The sequence below is a fragment of the Piliocolobus tephrosceles genome, chromosome 4, assembly GCF_002776525.5.
Source record: "Piliocolobus tephrosceles isolate RC106 chromosome 4, ASM277652v3, whole genome shotgun sequence".
Classification (NCBI taxonomy): Eukaryota; Metazoa; Chordata; class Mammalia; order Primates; family Cercopithecidae; genus Piliocolobus; species Piliocolobus tephrosceles.
In genome coordinates this window covers 30,852,551-30,869,487 of record NC_045437.1, presented here as the reverse complement: position 1 = coordinate 30,869,487, position 16,937 = coordinate 30,852,551, and the positions used below count along the sequence as shown (strand labels likewise).

Below are 16,937 nucleotides of genomic sequence, written 5' to 3'. Positions count from 1 at the left end.
GGGCTTACAAAGCAGTTTTTCTACTTAGCTGGATTCTCAAGGTCTCTGTGTTCTACCTAAATTTCTTGAGCTTAAATTAAAATCCACCCTATAGGTTTTGTTGTTATCATTGTTGTTTTGAGATAGGGTTTTGCTCTGTTGCCCAGGCTGGAGTGCGTAGTACGATCATATCTCACTGCAGCCTCAGCCTTTCAGGCTCATGTGATCCTCCCACCTCAGCCTCCTGAGTAGCTGGGACTACAGGTGTGCACCAACATGCCTGGCTAATTTTTGTATTTCTTGTAGAGACAGGTTTCACCATGTTACCCAGGCTGGTCTGGAACCCCTGGGCTTAAGTGATCCTCCTGCCTCGGCCTTCCAAAGTGCTGGGATTAGAGACGTGAGCCACCACGCCCAGCTGATCCTATAGGTTTTTCCCTCCAAGTACATCCATCTGATGGGTCTTTGCAGATTTCAAGCCCCAGGAAGTCAAGGAGATGGAGTTGTTTTTTCATCCTTCTTTATTGACTGAGTTAATATTAATATTTGTGAGGACCAAAATTAGGCAAAGTGTTGGTTCGCCAAGTAGTAATGCCCAAACTGGGGTTACTAGTTAGGGATGACATAACTGATTCATTCTTGGATTATAATTATAGTCCTCAGGCTAAATTTATGGCCCTATTGAGACCCTGTTTTGTGAAATTTTAAAGTCTTTTTTTCCTGGCAAAGACAGATGTGGAGGATTCAAAACTGGTATTCTCATTGCTGAAATTGTCCATACGTGGACATTTCCAAACATTTCGCAAATATGTTTTTCTTTTAGGAGTTACGGTTTATTGGTTGTTCCTGAACCTGCTGGATGCACACCAGAATTACCTGGGGAGATTATTAAAAATACAGATTCTTGGGCCCCACCCCTGGAAATTGTGAATCAGTAAGTAGATCTGGGGTGGGGCCTGGGAATTTGTATTTTTAAACAAGTAAACTTCAGGTGATTCTGATGCCACCAGACTGGTATTTGGGAATCACTGGTTTAACAAAAGTACACATGGTGATTTGGCATGGTATTCGTATTTTAGGTGAAAAATGCACCAAAGAGGTGAAATAGAATAGTTTTTATAATGGAAGAGTATTTTTAATAATTAACCTCCTTTGCCCTCTTTTGAAGTCGCTCCCCAAGTAGGGAGAAGAAGAGAGCTCGTTGGGAGGAAGAAAAAGACCGATGGAGTGACAACCAGAGCTCTGGCAAAGACAAGAACTATACCTCAATCAAGGAAAAAGAGCCTGAGGAGACCACGCCTGACAAGAATGAGGAGGAGGAAGAAGAACTTCTTAAGCCTGTGTGGATTCGATGCACTCATTCAGAAAACTACTACTCCAGTGACCCCATGGATCAGGTGGTAGGTCCGAAGCAGCAGACAAGCTGTAGAGCAGGGTTTCTGTGCGTTATCACTACTGGCATTTGGGGCTGGATAATTCTTGATTGTGGGGACTGCCCTATGTGTTGTAGGATGTTTAGCAGCATCCCTGGGCTCTGCCTATTAGATGCCAGTAGTACCCCTCCCCAGTTGTGATTACCAAAAATGTCTTCAAATATTGCTAAATGTCCCTTGGGGGGAAAAGATCACCCCCAGTTGAGAATCACTGTTACAGACAAAAGCTGTTTTAAAAAAGCTAAAGGCCAAGAGTGCAGTAGGTTAATTAAAGTATCTTTTTACAGTGAATTTTTATTTATTTGAGACGGTCTCGCTCTGTCACCCAGGCTGGACTGCAGTGGCACGATCGTGGTTCACTGCAGCCTTGATCTTCCAGGCTCAAGTGATTCTCCTACTTCAGCCTCTTGACTAGCTGGAACTACGGGGACACGAGCCACCGTGACTGGCTAATTTATTTATTTATTTTTTATTAGAGATGAGGTCATACTATTGCCCACTCTGGTCTCGAACACCTGAGCTCAAGCAATCCTCCAGCCTTGGCCTCCCAAAGTGCTGGGATTACAGGTGTGAGTCACTGTGCCCAGCCTATTCTACATTTTTAATGATACTGGTAGTCTCGATACTGGTGGTTTCATAAGCTTTCATGTGTAACTAGTTTATGCAGTTTGTGGTGTGTATGTGTATATGTGTGTGTGTTTTTTCTCCAAAATGAGAAATAAGGAAGAATTTGAGTTTGTCTCTTCGAAGTGTATCCTTGACCAAAAGAGCACCAACCCTATGAAGCTGCCCATGCATATCAGCTAGTTTTGCAGAAAGGGAGAGCCATTGTCACCCTTAATGGGCTGGAGGGAGGACTCCTAGAGCACATGCTGCCAGGGCTGGGGTGCCTGTGGTGGTACATTGCCATCGCAGACTCCACCACTATCTCTACATGCTCACTTCTCTTTTCTTTCTTCCATCTCCATTTTATTTTCTGTCACTGTCTCCTTTTTGCTCTCTCTTCCCCTCTTCCTCTCTTCCCCTTAGGCATTGTGCCTCCATCCTGTTAGGCGTATTTGCCACAGAGTAGGCATGCAGTAATGTTCATTGATTAAATGAATGAGTGTACATCTCATTCATTTAATCAATGAACTCATGTACAGATTTAGGGCATGAAAAATTGCAGATGTTAGATTTAGTGCATGGGATTAGGTAAGAGATAAGAGAGGGTTTTGTTTGGAATTTTGTGAAAATAGCTTCTATTTGGACTCGATCTGTGGGGAACTTGAGATTTCTGTGTTTTTGGAAACAAAGGATTTGAGAAGTCTCTCATAGTGGTGTGATATTTTATTTGATAAATTAGAGCAGGCTTTTAAGTCATAGTTGATGTGGTACAGGGAAGGGAAAGCTCACATACTGTGCACTTCCACGGTGCCAGAACGTTACTCCATGCTTCTCATGTTGTCTTAGTTAACCCTGAAAATACCCCTGGCAAGAGGGTCGTTCTGTCAGTTAGAAATGCTGCTGGGAGCAATAACACCTGACTAAGTGGGACTTAAACAAGCTGAGTTTGTTCTTCTCATGATAAGGTACCTGGAGGGAGGCCATGGCTGGTGTTCACTGAGTGGCTCAGTGATGGCAGGCCCTGCTGTCTTCCTGAGCATCTTCCACAGTTGCAGGATGATGCAGGACCAGCAGGCCCCAGGTCCTTATACACCTGTGTCCCCACATGCAGGATGCAGAGGGCATGTTGGGTGAGCATTCTTTCAGTGTCTTGCCCGAGCTCTCCTTTCATCCCTTGACTCCCCTTCCATCCCTTTACCAGAGCCATGTGACATGCCTACCCCAGGGATTTGTTTTTCCTTACTGCCATGACAGAGTTCCACAAACAGCATGGCTTGAAACCACACACATTTGTCATCTCACAGCTCGGGAGGCCAGAAGTCCAGCTTGGGTCTCACTACCTCCATCAGGATGTCAGCAGGTCTGTGTTCCTTTATGGAGGCTCTGGAGAAAATCTGTTTTCTTACTTATTCAGGTTGCTGGCAGAGTTCAGTTCCTTGTGTCTGTAGGACAGAGGACCTTGTATCCTTGCTGGCTGTAAGGTCAGGGCACTTCTTGGTTCCTCCAGGCTATGTGCATTCCTTGACTTGTAGATCTCTTCCTCTGTCTTCAAAGTCAGTAATGGTGGTTGAGTCCTTCTCATGCTTTAAATATCTCTCGCCTCTTTTTCTGTTACATCTCTGACCCCTGTTGGCAAAGGTTCCCTGCTTTTAAGGGCTCCTGTGCTAAGATTGGGTCCACCCAGCTGCAAGTCCGTTTTGCCATGTAAGTTAACATATATATTTATTCTGGGGATTAGGACATGGACATCTTTGGGAGGGGTGGGTGGCTCAGTCTACCTTCCTAGAGATCAGAAGTTCTCTGCCCCAAATCTGATAGAATCCTGCTTCTATTAGGAAGAAGGAAAGAATGGCTGCCATAGGTGTTATTATTCTTAAAACAATAAAGATGAAGACACTCAAGTTCAAGGAGTTTAAACAGGCAGAGCTGGTTTTTTTTTATTACTTATTTGTATGAGTATATTAAAACTCCAGTGTAGGAGGAAGACTGATAAACTCAAAAGGCTGACATTCGCCTTTGAGTTTTGTCGTCTGTGGTGCAGAGAAGGTGATGAGGATGTCAAAGCTGTACCGGCATCGCCACTCTCAACAATGAGATGGGGCCTGAAGTATCGCCTCTTCTGGGTACCAGGTTTTATGATTTGCCTTAATTTTACATTTGGCAGGTCTGGTTTTTACATTTTAAGGCTACTAAGTCAGAGTGTGGACATGTAAAATGATTTTCAGCCTGGAAAATGAGTGAGGAAAAGTGGAAAATTTCCTCTAGGAATGCTTCGCAGAGTCCCATGTTTGTTCTGTGTGTGTGTGTGTGTGTGTGTGTGTGAAAGAGAATGTGTGCATGTTTATATCCTCGTGTTTAAGGCATGAGTGTGTGTGTGTGTGTGTGTGTGTGTGTGTGAGAGAGAGAGAGAGAGAGAGAGACAAAGAGGATATATATGATATTCCTTGTTCCTTGTTGGATTGGTATAGGAGAAGATAGATTATCAGTGATTTTTCAGTAGGAAGTGTACATTCCCTAGGAAGATATTTGGTGTCAGTTATGATTCTTTGAGGTCATGATTTTTAAAAAGAATGTCATATTAAGAGGGTGTAGATGAACTGTTGTAATGTTTCTTTTCTTTTTTTTTTTTTTTTTTGAGATGAGGTCTCACTGTGTCACCCAGGCTAGAGTATAGTGGCACAGTCATAGCTCACTGCTTCCTCCAACTCTTGGGCTCAAACAGTTCTCCTGCCTTAGCCTCCCAAGTAGCACAGGCACAGACCACCTGGCTAATTTTTTTCTTTTTCACAGAGTTAGGGTCTTGCTATGTTGCTCAGGCTGGTCTTGAGCTCCTCGCCTTGAACAATCCTCCTTCCTGCCTCCGCCTCTCAAAGTGTGCTAGGATTACAGGCATGAGCAACCACGCCTGGCCTGCTCTCATGTTTCTGAATGTTGGCAAGGCACATTTACCTGAGGACGCTGTCAGCGATAAGTGTGTGTTTGATTCACAGTATGATTGCCAGTACTTGAGCATTTTGTTTTTAAATGTTTGTTAAATTGAGGGTTGAAAAATAGCATCTTGCTGTTAAAAATGCTTTGATTACCTGTGAGATCTTACATATCTTTGATATGATCGTTATTGATATAGTTCCTAATAGTGATCCTTTATTTTTAAAAGGGAGATTCTACAGTAGTTGGAACAAGTAGGCTTCGTGACTTATATGACAAATTTGAGGAGGAGTTGGGGAGCAGGCAAGAAAAGGCCAAAGCTGCTCGGCCTCCGTGGGAACCTCCGAAGACGAAGCTTGATGAAGATTTAGGTGAGTCAGAGTCATTAACTAGTCTGAGACCGTTGCCATTATAGCTTCATTCCTGAATTTTGGGGAAATACCCTTGAGAGTCCCACATACAGATTTCTTCCTTTTCATTTTATTTTTCTTAATTACAGTCAGTAAGATACATAGAAGTGGAACTTCCTTCTTTTTGATCATATTTTTCCTTAGTTACATTTGGCAGAATACAGCCGCGATCTCATTTGCAAGGCATGCTAACAAGTGTGCCCCTTGGACAGTTGTCCAGTCAGAAGAGTTCAGCATCTTTCCAAAAGAAGGAGCCTGTGCCCCCTGCCTCTCATGAGGACAGGCGTCCTTCCTTGGCCCTCTCCTTTGCCAGGTGTGCCTGGTTTGAGGAGGGAAATAACAACTATAACCCAGCTCTGTTTGAAGGGTTCTCTCCACTCGTGTAGACAGTTTGCATAGCTTTTTCATAAAGTGGTCTATTTTTTCATTTGTATGTTCTGAGGTTCCAAGTAGGTGGTGAGATCTTTGAGGATAGAAATTACTTTTTACCACTTTGTATCCTTAGCCCCTAACAGAATGCCATGCACAGATGAGACATTCAGTGTGCATTTACCTGCATGTTCTCTCTGGCTCTCATCTGGCCACCTCCATGACATCCCACATGCTGAGAGGCAGTTATCCATACTGGGCAAAGGCACCTGAGTCGGGAGCTGGATGGCCTGGGTTTGAATCCCTGCTCTACCACCTACTTGATATGTGACCTTGGGCCAGAAGTTCATCTCTGTCTCAGATTTTTCCCATTTGTAAAATAGGGATGACAGTAGCATCTATCTTATGCAGTACACGTAAATACAATTCCATGTTGGATTTTATTATGCTACTACTATGTTAATCTCTTATAGGATTAATTTATTTTAAAAACTAATTATTTTTCTTTTTGTAGTGATGGAATCTCACTATGTAGGATTAATCTAACTTCTAGGTCTTTTTTTTTAAAAAAAAGGGTGGTAAAATACACATGATACGAAATTTACCATCTTAACCATTTTTAAGCATATAGTTCAATAGGGTTCAATATGACATTGTTTGCAACCAGTCGCCAGAACTATTTTCCTTTCATAAAACTGAAACTCTGTACCTGTTGAGGAATAACTCCCCAGACCCCAATTCTCCTGTTCCCTTATTACTACTATGCTACTTTCTTTCTCTATGAATTTGACTCTCGGGTATCTCATATATGTGGAATCATGTATGTTTGTCTTTTTGTGACTGGCTTGTTTCAGTTAGCATAAGTCTGTGTCTGTTTTTATTCAGTCACTTTAAGGACTAACATCTTCTCTTGCTGTTATTGAGAGAAAAAAATGTCAAGTCTTTGGTCTTGCATTCCCAGCCTTCGCTGTGGCATTCTCAGCACTCCCAGCCCTAACCTCCCAGTGTTTTTCTGTGTGGCCCACGCTCTAGCTAGTCCACTGTATTCTTAGCTCTATGCTTTTGTCTGTGGTGCTCCCTCTTCATTCCTTTCTTCTTCTCTCCTCCTTATCATGCTTCTCCCATCCCGTTGCAGTGCCTGGGTCACATGTGCTCTTTCTTTGAAATTATCACCAGTCTTTCTGGATCCCAGTGAAACTGCCCTTTTGTGGGTCATTACATAGCTCAAGTGTTAAACTACATACTACTACTATGGTTTTTCATTTTATCTGACATTGCTCATTGAGTCTTACTTTTTCTCTAAAGATGTTTATTTTCTTTGCTTCCCTAACTAGATTGTGACTTAGCATTGTGGTCTATTTTTTTTTATGGTGTTGCTTAGTAGAGTATTTGGTGTAGAGTAGGCCCTTAAGTATTTTCTAGAAGAATAAAGAACTCTTCTTACCTTTAGAGGTTTAGGTCATTTGGAAGTCTCCACAAAAACCAGTTTGTCAGCTGGATGTGGTGGCTCATGCCTATACTCCCAGCACTTTGGGAGGCCGAGACGGGTGTTTCACCTGAGGTCAGGAGTTCGAGACCAGCCTGGCCAACATGACAAAATCCTGTCTCTACTAAAAATACAAAAGTTAGCTGGGTGTGGTGGTGGGCGCCTGTAATCCCAGCTACTCGGGAGGCTAAGGCAGGAGAATCACTTGAACTTGGGAGGCGGAGGTTGCGGTGAGCTGAGATCATGCACTGCACTCCAGTCTGGGTGACAGAGTGAGACTCCCTGCACTCCAGCCTGGGTGACAGAGCAAGACTCTGTCTCAAAAAAAAAAAGGAAAAGAAAAAACCCAGTTTGTTAATTCCATCAATTTCTGTGTTTTTCTCCCAACCCCTGTTAGAGACTTCCAGTGAATCCGAGTGTGAGTCTGATGAGGACAGCACCTGTTCCAGCAGCTCAGACTCTGAAGTTTTTGATGTTATTGCAGAAATCAAACGCAAAAAGGCCCACCCTGACCGGCTTCATGATGAACTTTGGTACAACGATCCAGGCCAGGTGCGTGTTTTGATGCCCTTGCTGTGAAGGTTGCAAACCCAGACATAACGGTTATTGCTCTGGGCTCAGAAGATGCACGTTGCCTTGTATTGAAACTGAATTTTACTCTCAGGCTTGTGTCCTTCAGAGCTATTTTTTTTCAGCTTCAGGTTCAGTTCCAAAGCATAAGCACCAGAGCAGCTGTCCCTTGAATCATTTTTGATGATGTTTGTAAATTCCGTGTTGGGGAGAGGAGTAATGGCCCTGCCTCATTAAACTTGGAGTAGATGGAAGAAGACACATGGTAGGATGAGGAGAGAGAACTCGGAGGTCTTTTTAGAAGTAGTTCACCTGGAAGGTATCTTGCTGTGTAATAGTAAATAAGTCCTATAAAATTTCATTTTTTTAAGTTGGTAACAGTCACAAGTTCTCTTCCTTGTTAAGCATGTTTGAGCTAATGACATAATAGGCGGACATAATTATTTTTATTTTTAATTACTGTCTTAATATGAAGTAATACATAATAAAATTAGCATTGTTAAAAAAGATTTGTGTCACACAGATATATAATACGTACAAACATTGTATCTTTAATGCATGTAAAGTTAGGAAGCATAATAAAGCATATCTATAAAAAGATAATTTAAAATTTATATTTCGTGAGTAAATTTATCATGTTCTATATTAATTAAAATGCTTTTCTCCTGGTTCTTGTTGGACGACAGCTATCCATCTTTTATTTATAGAATGTCTGGGAGAAATGTATTTTGTGTGTTCCTTTTACTCTCTTAGAATTGAGCAGAAATGTTTGCAAAACTGTCAGTGCATTTTAAAACTTGGTTTTCTTTTTAAACAGCTTTGTTGAGTTATAATTTACATACGATACAATTGTACTTCAAATTTATAATCCAGCATTTTTTAGTATATTCATGGGGCTGCACAACTATCACTACAATTGAATTTTAGGACATTTTTGTCCCCCCTAAAGTAAACTTCCTCCATATATGGGTTTTTTTGTTTTTTTTGAGACCTGGTCTCACACTGTTGCTCTGGCTGGAGTGCACTGGCGCAATAACGGCTCACTGGAGCCTTGACTTCCCAGGCCAAAGTGATTCACCTGATTCAGCCTCCCAAGTATCTAGGACTATAGGGGCGCCCCACTATGCCTGGCTAGTATTTTTTTTTTTTTTTTTGTTTTATTGTTGAGATAGAGTTTTATTCTTATTGCCTAGGCTAGAGTGCAATGGTGTGATCTTGGCTTACCACAACCTCTGCCTCCCGGGTTCAAGTGATTCTCCTGCCTGAGCCTCCCGAGTAGCTGGGATTACAGGCATGCGCCACCATGCCTGGCCAATTTTGTACTTTTAGTAGAGATGGGGTTTCTCCATGTTGGTCAGGCTGGTCTCGAACTCCTGACCTCAGGTGATCTACCTGGGTCAGCCTTCCAAAGTCCTGGGATTATAGGTGTGAGCCACTGCGCCCGGAAAAATTATTTATAGAGATGAGGTCTTGCTATGTTGCCCAGGCTGGTCTCAAACTCCTAGGCTCAAGCAGTCTTCCTGCCTCAGCCTCCCAAAGTGTTGGAATTACAGGTGTTAGCTACTGTGCCTGGCCCTCTAGTCTTTTTACTTGACTGTTGTTTTCCTGTTTCACAAGAAGCCTCTACACTGATTTCCGTGGATACCTGTTTCTATCAGAAATTCAACAGTGCTTTGTATACAGTCTCTGTAATGCTGTTTAGTGTTGTTGGTTTTGTGTCCTCTGTATAGTTGAGCCTTGTGAAGGGCTGAATATGTAGGATCCCAGACCTTGAAAAAAGGCAAGCATGTAGGATGTCTACTTCCCTGGAGATCAGTGAGCACTAAGTTAATTTTTTATATTTTTCATCACAGAAGTCATGAGTGGCATTAAGAGTATGTTATAACTTTTTTTTTTTTTTTTGAGACGGAGTCTCCAAAAAACTCCTGCTCTGTTGCCCAGGCTGGAGTTGGAGTGCAGTGGTGTGATCTCAGCTCACTGCAAGCTCCACCTCCCAGGTTCAAGTGATTTTCCTGCCTTAATCTCCCCAGTGGCTGTGACTACAGGCTTGTGCCACCACACCCAGCTGATTTTTGTATTTTTAGTAGAGACGAGGTTTCACCATGTTGGCTAGGCTGGTCTTGAACTCCTGACCTCAAGTGATCTGCCTGCCTTGGCCTCCCCAAGTGCTAAGATTACAGGCATGAGCTATTGCACCCGGCCTTAGGAGTGTGTTACAACTTTTTTTTTTTTTTTTTTTTTGAGATAGAGTTTCATTCTTATTGCCTAGGCTGGATCGCAGTGGTACAATCTCAGCTCGCTGCAACCTCTGCATATCTAGTGCAAGCAATTCTCCCCGCCTCAGCCTCATGAGTAGCTGGGATTACAGGCGCCCGCCACCACGCCCAGTTAATTTTTGTGTTTTTTTAGTAGAGATGGGGTTTTGCCATGTTGGCCAGGCTGGTCTTGAACTCTTGACCTCAAGTGATCCGTCTGCCTCAGCCTCCCAAAGTGCTGGGATTATAGGCGTGTGCCACTGCGCACAGCCGTGTTATGACTTTTCATGAAATCCTGTTACATCTCTTATTTGCCGGCTGTTACTTTAAATAATATCTTAACATAATCTTTCTTTTCGGCAGTAATGTTATTCCTTTGCTATACCACCTGGATCTTTAGATTTCCCAAGAGGCTAAAGCAAAGTTAGAGCTTTTTACTTTAACACTTTTTTTTCAAAAAGTCTTATTGACTTTTATACTTTAATTGGACATAATGAGGTATAAATCTCAATAACTTTAAATAAATATGTGTGTGTATATATGTATATATGTATTTTTTCTTTTAAGGTTAGTCAAGTGAAGAAGCAGTGGGAGTGGAGAAGGAACGAAGAAGTCGAACTGGCTGTGATTACTTATTTGTAAAAACCATTACACTCTGACCAGCCTATATTTTTAAATTATTACAAAGAAAGAGAAATGGAACTCCACTTCTTCATTTTCCCTATCTGAGCTCTGGTCTTGTTTTTGATTCAGTATTACCATCTATACCAGAGGAACTCATGAACCTGGCTTGTGAGGCCCTTCAGATTTTGATCTTAGTTCTGCTTCTTTTGATCTTCTCCCCCACATAAATGGTCCATTTTATTTATATGGGTCTTGTGGCCCAGAGCATGATGTGGACTTCCTGCCTACTCTCCTTTTCTGATGCGTGCTGGTGCCTCTTGTGGGGCAGCCCTCTTGTTTTCTTGTCCATCCCATCTGTTTGATGCCCCAGCATTACCTACTTGCGAGTGATTTTTTTTCTTTTAAATTATGAAGCATATCATATATATGTTGTTCTCCTGTCTAGAACAGATATTCCTTGAGCACATGGACCCGCTGTTCTTTATCATCCCCATGCTTAGCACTCATCCGTTCCAGAAGTTTTGAAGAATTGCTTGCCTATGGAGCCTTGTGGGCGGAGTTTGTGGCACTAAAACAAATTCAGGGAAAGAGATGTAATCTAACCTGACCAGTGTGGGAAGTTTTTCTGGCTTTAGTAGCATTTTCTTCTCTCCGCTAGTGAGGTACCTTACAGTTTCTCTTTTCAAAACATTGAATCCGCAGGTCACCTTCAAAACGCTGTATGTGTTCCTCCAGGATATAAAATTTGCTTTTGTGAAAGAGTCATTTTTCTTGAGATAAGAAATAGGGAAACAAAAATGTCCTGGGAATTGGTAGAAGAAGATGGGGGCAAACAGTGTGCTGACATTGATATTTTCTGCTTGGCTGCACAAATAACTCGGGAATGCAGGGTTGTCATACAGTTTCCCTTTATCAGACAATATAGAGAGTTTGCAGCTTTATTGGTTTTGGAACATCCGTTTAATCTTCTAACCGTGACAGCCTCTCAGAGCTTCAGTGCTCATGACATTAAAACCCACATATTTTCGGAGGCATCATTGTGCATGGTGTGGATTTTTCCCTCCAATAAAAACAAATTACATTGTGTTTCTGACAGATGAATGATGGACCACTCTGCAAATGCAGCGCAAAGGCAAGACGCACAGGAATTAGGCACAGCATTTATCCTGGAGAAGAGGTAACTGGTTTGGGTTATTATGTTTGTAAATGCCGAGAAGCCAGAAGTAGACAGATGTTGCTGTTCTTTCCCCCATAAATGAAATAATACCATCAAAATTCTCTTCATATTCCCTGATAGTCTCTGTTACTGATAATTGCGGAGGAAAGCACTTGGGTTTTGGGGGTGGAGTGGGGAATGTTCTCGAGGAAACATTAACAAAAGTTTTAGTAGTTTTATATTTAAAATAGGCATGGTGTATTTGATAGGTGTTTCCCATTTTAAGTATTCTTCAACTGTACATGTTATAGTTTTATGTTTCATCATAAGTGGCTATGAATGGCCCTGGAGAGACGCTCTTACTAAAGTGCTCTGAGGCGCATGTCTTCTCTCTCTGTTTGTCCCTTTCAATTATTGTCCCTCATTTGTTCCTTTTATCTTTTATTTTTATAAGCTATTTTTGTTAATCCCAGGCTCCTCACTTTATAATTCAGCGCATTATATTTAAACACAGTATACGTAAAACCTTAATTTCTATTTAAAACTTGTTTGAGGACTTGATAATAATGGGAATAAAGACTAGGAGATGGTGCCTGATAATTTGAAATACTTGCATCACTTCTGCTCATTTGTCTTTGAAAGTCGGCAAGTGTAGCGGGGAATTGTGGGACAGGGTGGCATCTTGTGAGTGTGTGTGGACATGCCTCAGGTTGGGAGCTCTGAGATGTTGATGAGGGATCAACACCTGTGACAGGAAAAGAGCAAAGATGGGAACTATTCCCCTGTGATGTGGGTCTGGTCAGGCCTGGCTTATCAGAATTTTTGTGTGTTGTGCTGGAATGGCTGTCATACCCCCATCTGTCTCAGTCCCCACAGCAAGGTGCCCCAGGAAGGGCACGACCCTGGGAGAGGGGGCTCTGCAGCTGAGGCTGACCCTGAGGAGCCAATAGCTACAGGCTGTGTGCTGACTACACAGTGCACATTTGGACAGCAGGCCCTTCTTGAAGGGAGACTAGATGGGCAGTGGTGCCAGCTAGGGACCCGTAGGCAGGAAAGGCAGGTGACAGTTTGGTCTCCTGGAAGAATGGTCTCATTTTGGGGACTCAGCATGGGTCATTGTGTCTGGCTAGTTGGATGTTTGGCAGTAGAAGTTAGCTTAATTATATAGCTTAGCCTTGATAAGCGGGGTCCATGCTGTTGGGCTCATGTGAAGCCTCCTCTCTGCTGCTGTGGTCATTTCATTCATGTGCCCCTCCTGTCGCTCTGGGGTGGCTGAGGTCAGGGGGTGGCTGGCACCAACTGCCCCAGTCATTTTGTCTGCTTGGTACCTTGGTACCTCTTCCATGGTGGTGCTCTCTGACGGGCCTCCATGTGTGAGATAGAGCTCATCATGCTCCCTTCCATTTGTCCACCTGCAAGTCTCTGCCCCAAGACCTTCTCATCCGTCCTTTTTTCTTCTAGACGCCTGAGCAGCTGGCATGGCCACCACTTGCTTCTGCCCATGAGTCCATCTCTATTCTAACTTCAGGCCACTTCTCTTTCCACACAAAGTGGATGACCAAGTACACTGCCTGAAACTCTGCCCACTGGGAGAGAGTTCCCCACAGCGCTGTCTTTCAGAACCATCCCAGAGTGAGGCTGTAGTGCCATCTGTTTTTGGCGCACCCACTCTTGCCAACTGAGCCATTTGTAAACCAAGTTTGGGCTTTTTCCTCTGTTTTCATCCATACACCCTTAGTCATCAGCTGAGGGAGGGGAGCTGGTGCAACAGTGGTGGAGCTGTGGGGATCCGGGCTACCTGTCCAGGCTGCTTGTTTGTGCTCTTGGCTCCTGGGTATGTTTGACTCTGGCAGTACCACGCCTGCCTTTTGATGGATTGTTGCTGATGCCGTATTGCCTGGTGGGACTGACAGAATTTAGCCTATGATGGGTGATTCTGGCCACATGTGTATCTGGTATCTCTTGGCCAGGCCTTACATCTCTTATCAGGGCCAAGTAGCACATCTGGAATATTCTCTCAAAGGCACATACGTCTTCACTATAGATAGCAGGTCTTGCTCCAGAACATCAGGGACCAGCATTGTGATTCTCCCAGTGTGGCCTGCCACAGATTCCTTTTGGCATCTTTTCCCACCAACACTGTAGGATCTGCTGAAACATATGGCCCCAGCAGCAGGGCTGCTTATACTCTAGCCTGGAACAGCTGAGGTCCTTTCTCGCATGGGCTGTCCTCAGCGGGGGCAGCTGTTTGTGCCGTTTGTGCCACTCTGTAAGTGGATTGGAGCAGTGTTTCTACATGTGCATTCTCTTGCCTCCTGAGCCTGAAAAGGCCCACTAGGTGTTGTGCTTTCTTCATTGTAGGAGGTGGAAGATAAAATAATTGTCTTTTACTTTGGAGGGGATATCTTGGCATTCCCCAGACCACTGGACTCCTAAAAATTGTGTGGCTGCGGCAGGCCCCTAAATCTTTGTAGGGCTGATCTCACATCCACTGTGGTGCATGCGTGCATGCCTGATCATCGTAATGTCAGAGGTGTAATGGAGCAGTGTGAGGTTCTGCAGTATGCCTGGACGGTTGGGAACTCCTTGGTATTATGAGTGGGTGGGAGCATTAACACAGCCCTGGGGCAAAACTATAAATGTCTGTGAACCATTCTGATCCTCATTTCTGATTGGGATAGAAAATAACCCATTCACCTAATCAGTTGCCACATACTTTATATCTGCTCCAGCTAAACTACAACACCTGGCCTGGCAGCTACACTCAGAGCTCCTGCTTGGTTGAGTTTGTGGTAGTTTGCAGTCATCCTTCAGGACCTTCAGGGGCCAGACAGGTGAATTAATCAGAGATAGGACCGGTACCATCTCCCTTATATCCTTCAGATCCTTAAGGGTGGCAGTAATCTCCTCTATCCCTCCAGTGCAATATTGGTTTTGATGCCTGGGTTGATGGGTATTGTGTTAATTTAATTTCTGCTTGACTTTCCCATTAGGATAGCTCTTATTCCACATGTCAAGGACCCAGTGTTGAGTAGCACATTGGGTCTGCCAAGAATGTCAATTCTAGTGGTACATTCAAGGACCAGGGAAAGGACCACTGGGTAGATCTGTGATGCAGTAGACCCACTGTAAGTCAGACCTTGACCAAGATCCATTTATTACCTTGGCCTCTTATTCTCTACTCTAATTGGGGTATCATAGTGATGTATCCAGTCTCCAAGTATCAATGATGATTCAGATACTGCATCTAACATGACTTGAACTGTCTGCTATTCTTCTTTTCCCAGTGTACAGCTCCCCAGGTAAATGGCCATAAGCCCCTTTGGGGAATGACAGGGTTGTCAAGGCCATTTTTGCTTGTTTTTATTTTGTTACAGGGTCCTTCCTCCTGGGATCTGACCACCTCTTTAGTCAGTGGATTTCAGTCCAAAAAACGTGATCAGGTCTGGAACTGGGCAAGGAATAGTGTGACTGTTTATTGGAATGACCTGCCTTCAGTCTCTTGGTTATCCATTCTTGGTTTCTTATGTTTGTACAAACTAAGTAGTACTCGTATTGGTTACCCACTTGTTTTATACCCAAGGACACCATGTTCTATTAACTATTTCCGTGACCTTTGTGGGTCAGACCCCTGTGGCTGCCACTGTGGCCTGGCTTCCAGCACTTAGCCCTATCACCTGGCATCTCTTGTTTCAGGATTCTGTCATCCCTGTTACTGCTGGTGAGCTCTGCTCTCTGACCACTTTTGTGGTCAGCCCTGGCCTGCAGAGGAGGTTGCCACTGATCTTCCTCATGATGTTTGTGCTCCTATCACCTGCACATTCATTTTGGTGTGTCCTCTGGGGCTTCCCATGCAACACGATTATTTGGCATATTTTCCAGCCATAGATACTGTATCCATTCTAACTTCCTTGAGTCCTTGAATTCCTTCCTCCACTGTCTACCCCGGCAATTCTGGTATTTCAGCTTTGCTCAGTATGGGTCGTTGCTTCTTCATGCTTTTAGGAGCCATGCTAGTAGGGAGTTCTCAACATACCCTGGTGGTGTTGTATCCTGAGTGCTCCCAAGTCAATATACTCTTCTCTAAACAATTTTATGTTCTGGCCCTGTTGATCAAGCGCTCTCATCATCACGTCCCCTGCAGACTTCTCTGGCTGTTGCTACATGCTAGTTAGTTCCTGCAATTCTTTTGAAATATAATCTGTTGCCTTCCAGCACCTCCCCATTTGGGGCCCTGAAATGACCCCAATTGTAGGTATTGGCCTGGAGGGGAGACTGGTTGAGGGGTGTGTGAGGGGGCATAGTGTTGCCTTGCAGGTTCTTCCATTGTCTTCTGGCACAATTGAGCAGTTGCTCTTAATTGGGAGGGATGTGCCATCTCTGCAGTCAGACGGTTTAGAGGAATCTGGGGAGTCAAAACCTAAATGTCCCCATTTGAGGTTTCCTGGGCCCTGACCATGGCTAATTGCCTTTGAGGTTCGGCCACTCTCACAGGTAAGCCTTAGGCTTGGTCCTTGCTGTGACCTTCCACTGTAGGTAGTGAGAGTTTCTTCTGGCTTTCATATCTGGTTTCCAATAGTCTTTTCTCCTCCTCTGCTGTTATACTTCTATAGTGCAGTGGTTCTCTAAGTGAAGGCTTCCAACTGCGACTCATACAAGCTTCACCTGGGAACTTGTTAGAAAGGCAGATTCTCAGCCCATCCCAGCCACTGAATCAGAAACTGGGAGTGGGAAACAAGCACTCTGAGATTTAACCAGCCCTCTGGGTGATTTCTGGGCAGACTAAGGTTTGGGGACTATGGTAGAGCATCAGTGGTGCTTAGCGACAGCCATCCATCCCTGAAGGATCATAACCATTGTTCTTATAGCTACCATTTTCTCCACAGTCTTAAACACCTGGGTGTTTGGCCTGCTTCCAGTGTACAGCTTCTAATTCACCATCTTTAAAGTTTAGTTGCCTTGCCATCTGATGCCAGGGGTTGTCTGTGTTTCACTTACCACCAGTGATGGCATCTTCATTGCTTGTTGGGAGGTGATTGAGCTCTGAAACACCATCTAATTTGCTGTTTTCTTGGGTCACTCCTAGTACCAACAGCCACATCTTGGGTTCTCTAGAAGCAG

At 43.8% G+C, this 16,937-nt stretch overlaps 1 protein-coding gene across 7 annotated transcripts in view; it reads left to right on the top strand.

The window, feature by feature from the left end:
• DROSHA (drosha ribonuclease III) overlaps positions 1-16,937 on the top strand; it is a 138,270-nt gene that overhangs the window by 15,984 nt on the left and 105,349 nt on the right. For 5 of the 7 annotated variants that reach the window (XR_003309741.1, XM_026455971.2, XM_026455974.1 and 2 more), the window contains 5 exons: positions 803-913; positions 1,148-1,379; positions 5,176-5,317; positions 7,609-7,763; positions 11,757-11,837. Coding sequence is in view for 6 of the 7 variants with exons in the window: in XM_026455971.2 (XP_026311756.1) it covers positions 803-913; positions 1,148-1,379; positions 5,176-5,317; positions 7,609-7,763; positions 11,757-11,837 (721 nt within the window). In the remaining variant the exon portion in view is untranslated. The remainder of the gene's footprint in view (positions 1-802; positions 914-1,147; positions 1,380-5,175; positions 5,318-7,608; positions 7,764-11,756; positions 11,838-16,937) is intronic. The other 2 variants (XM_026455976.1, XM_026455975.1) reach the window with 1 other exon arrangement.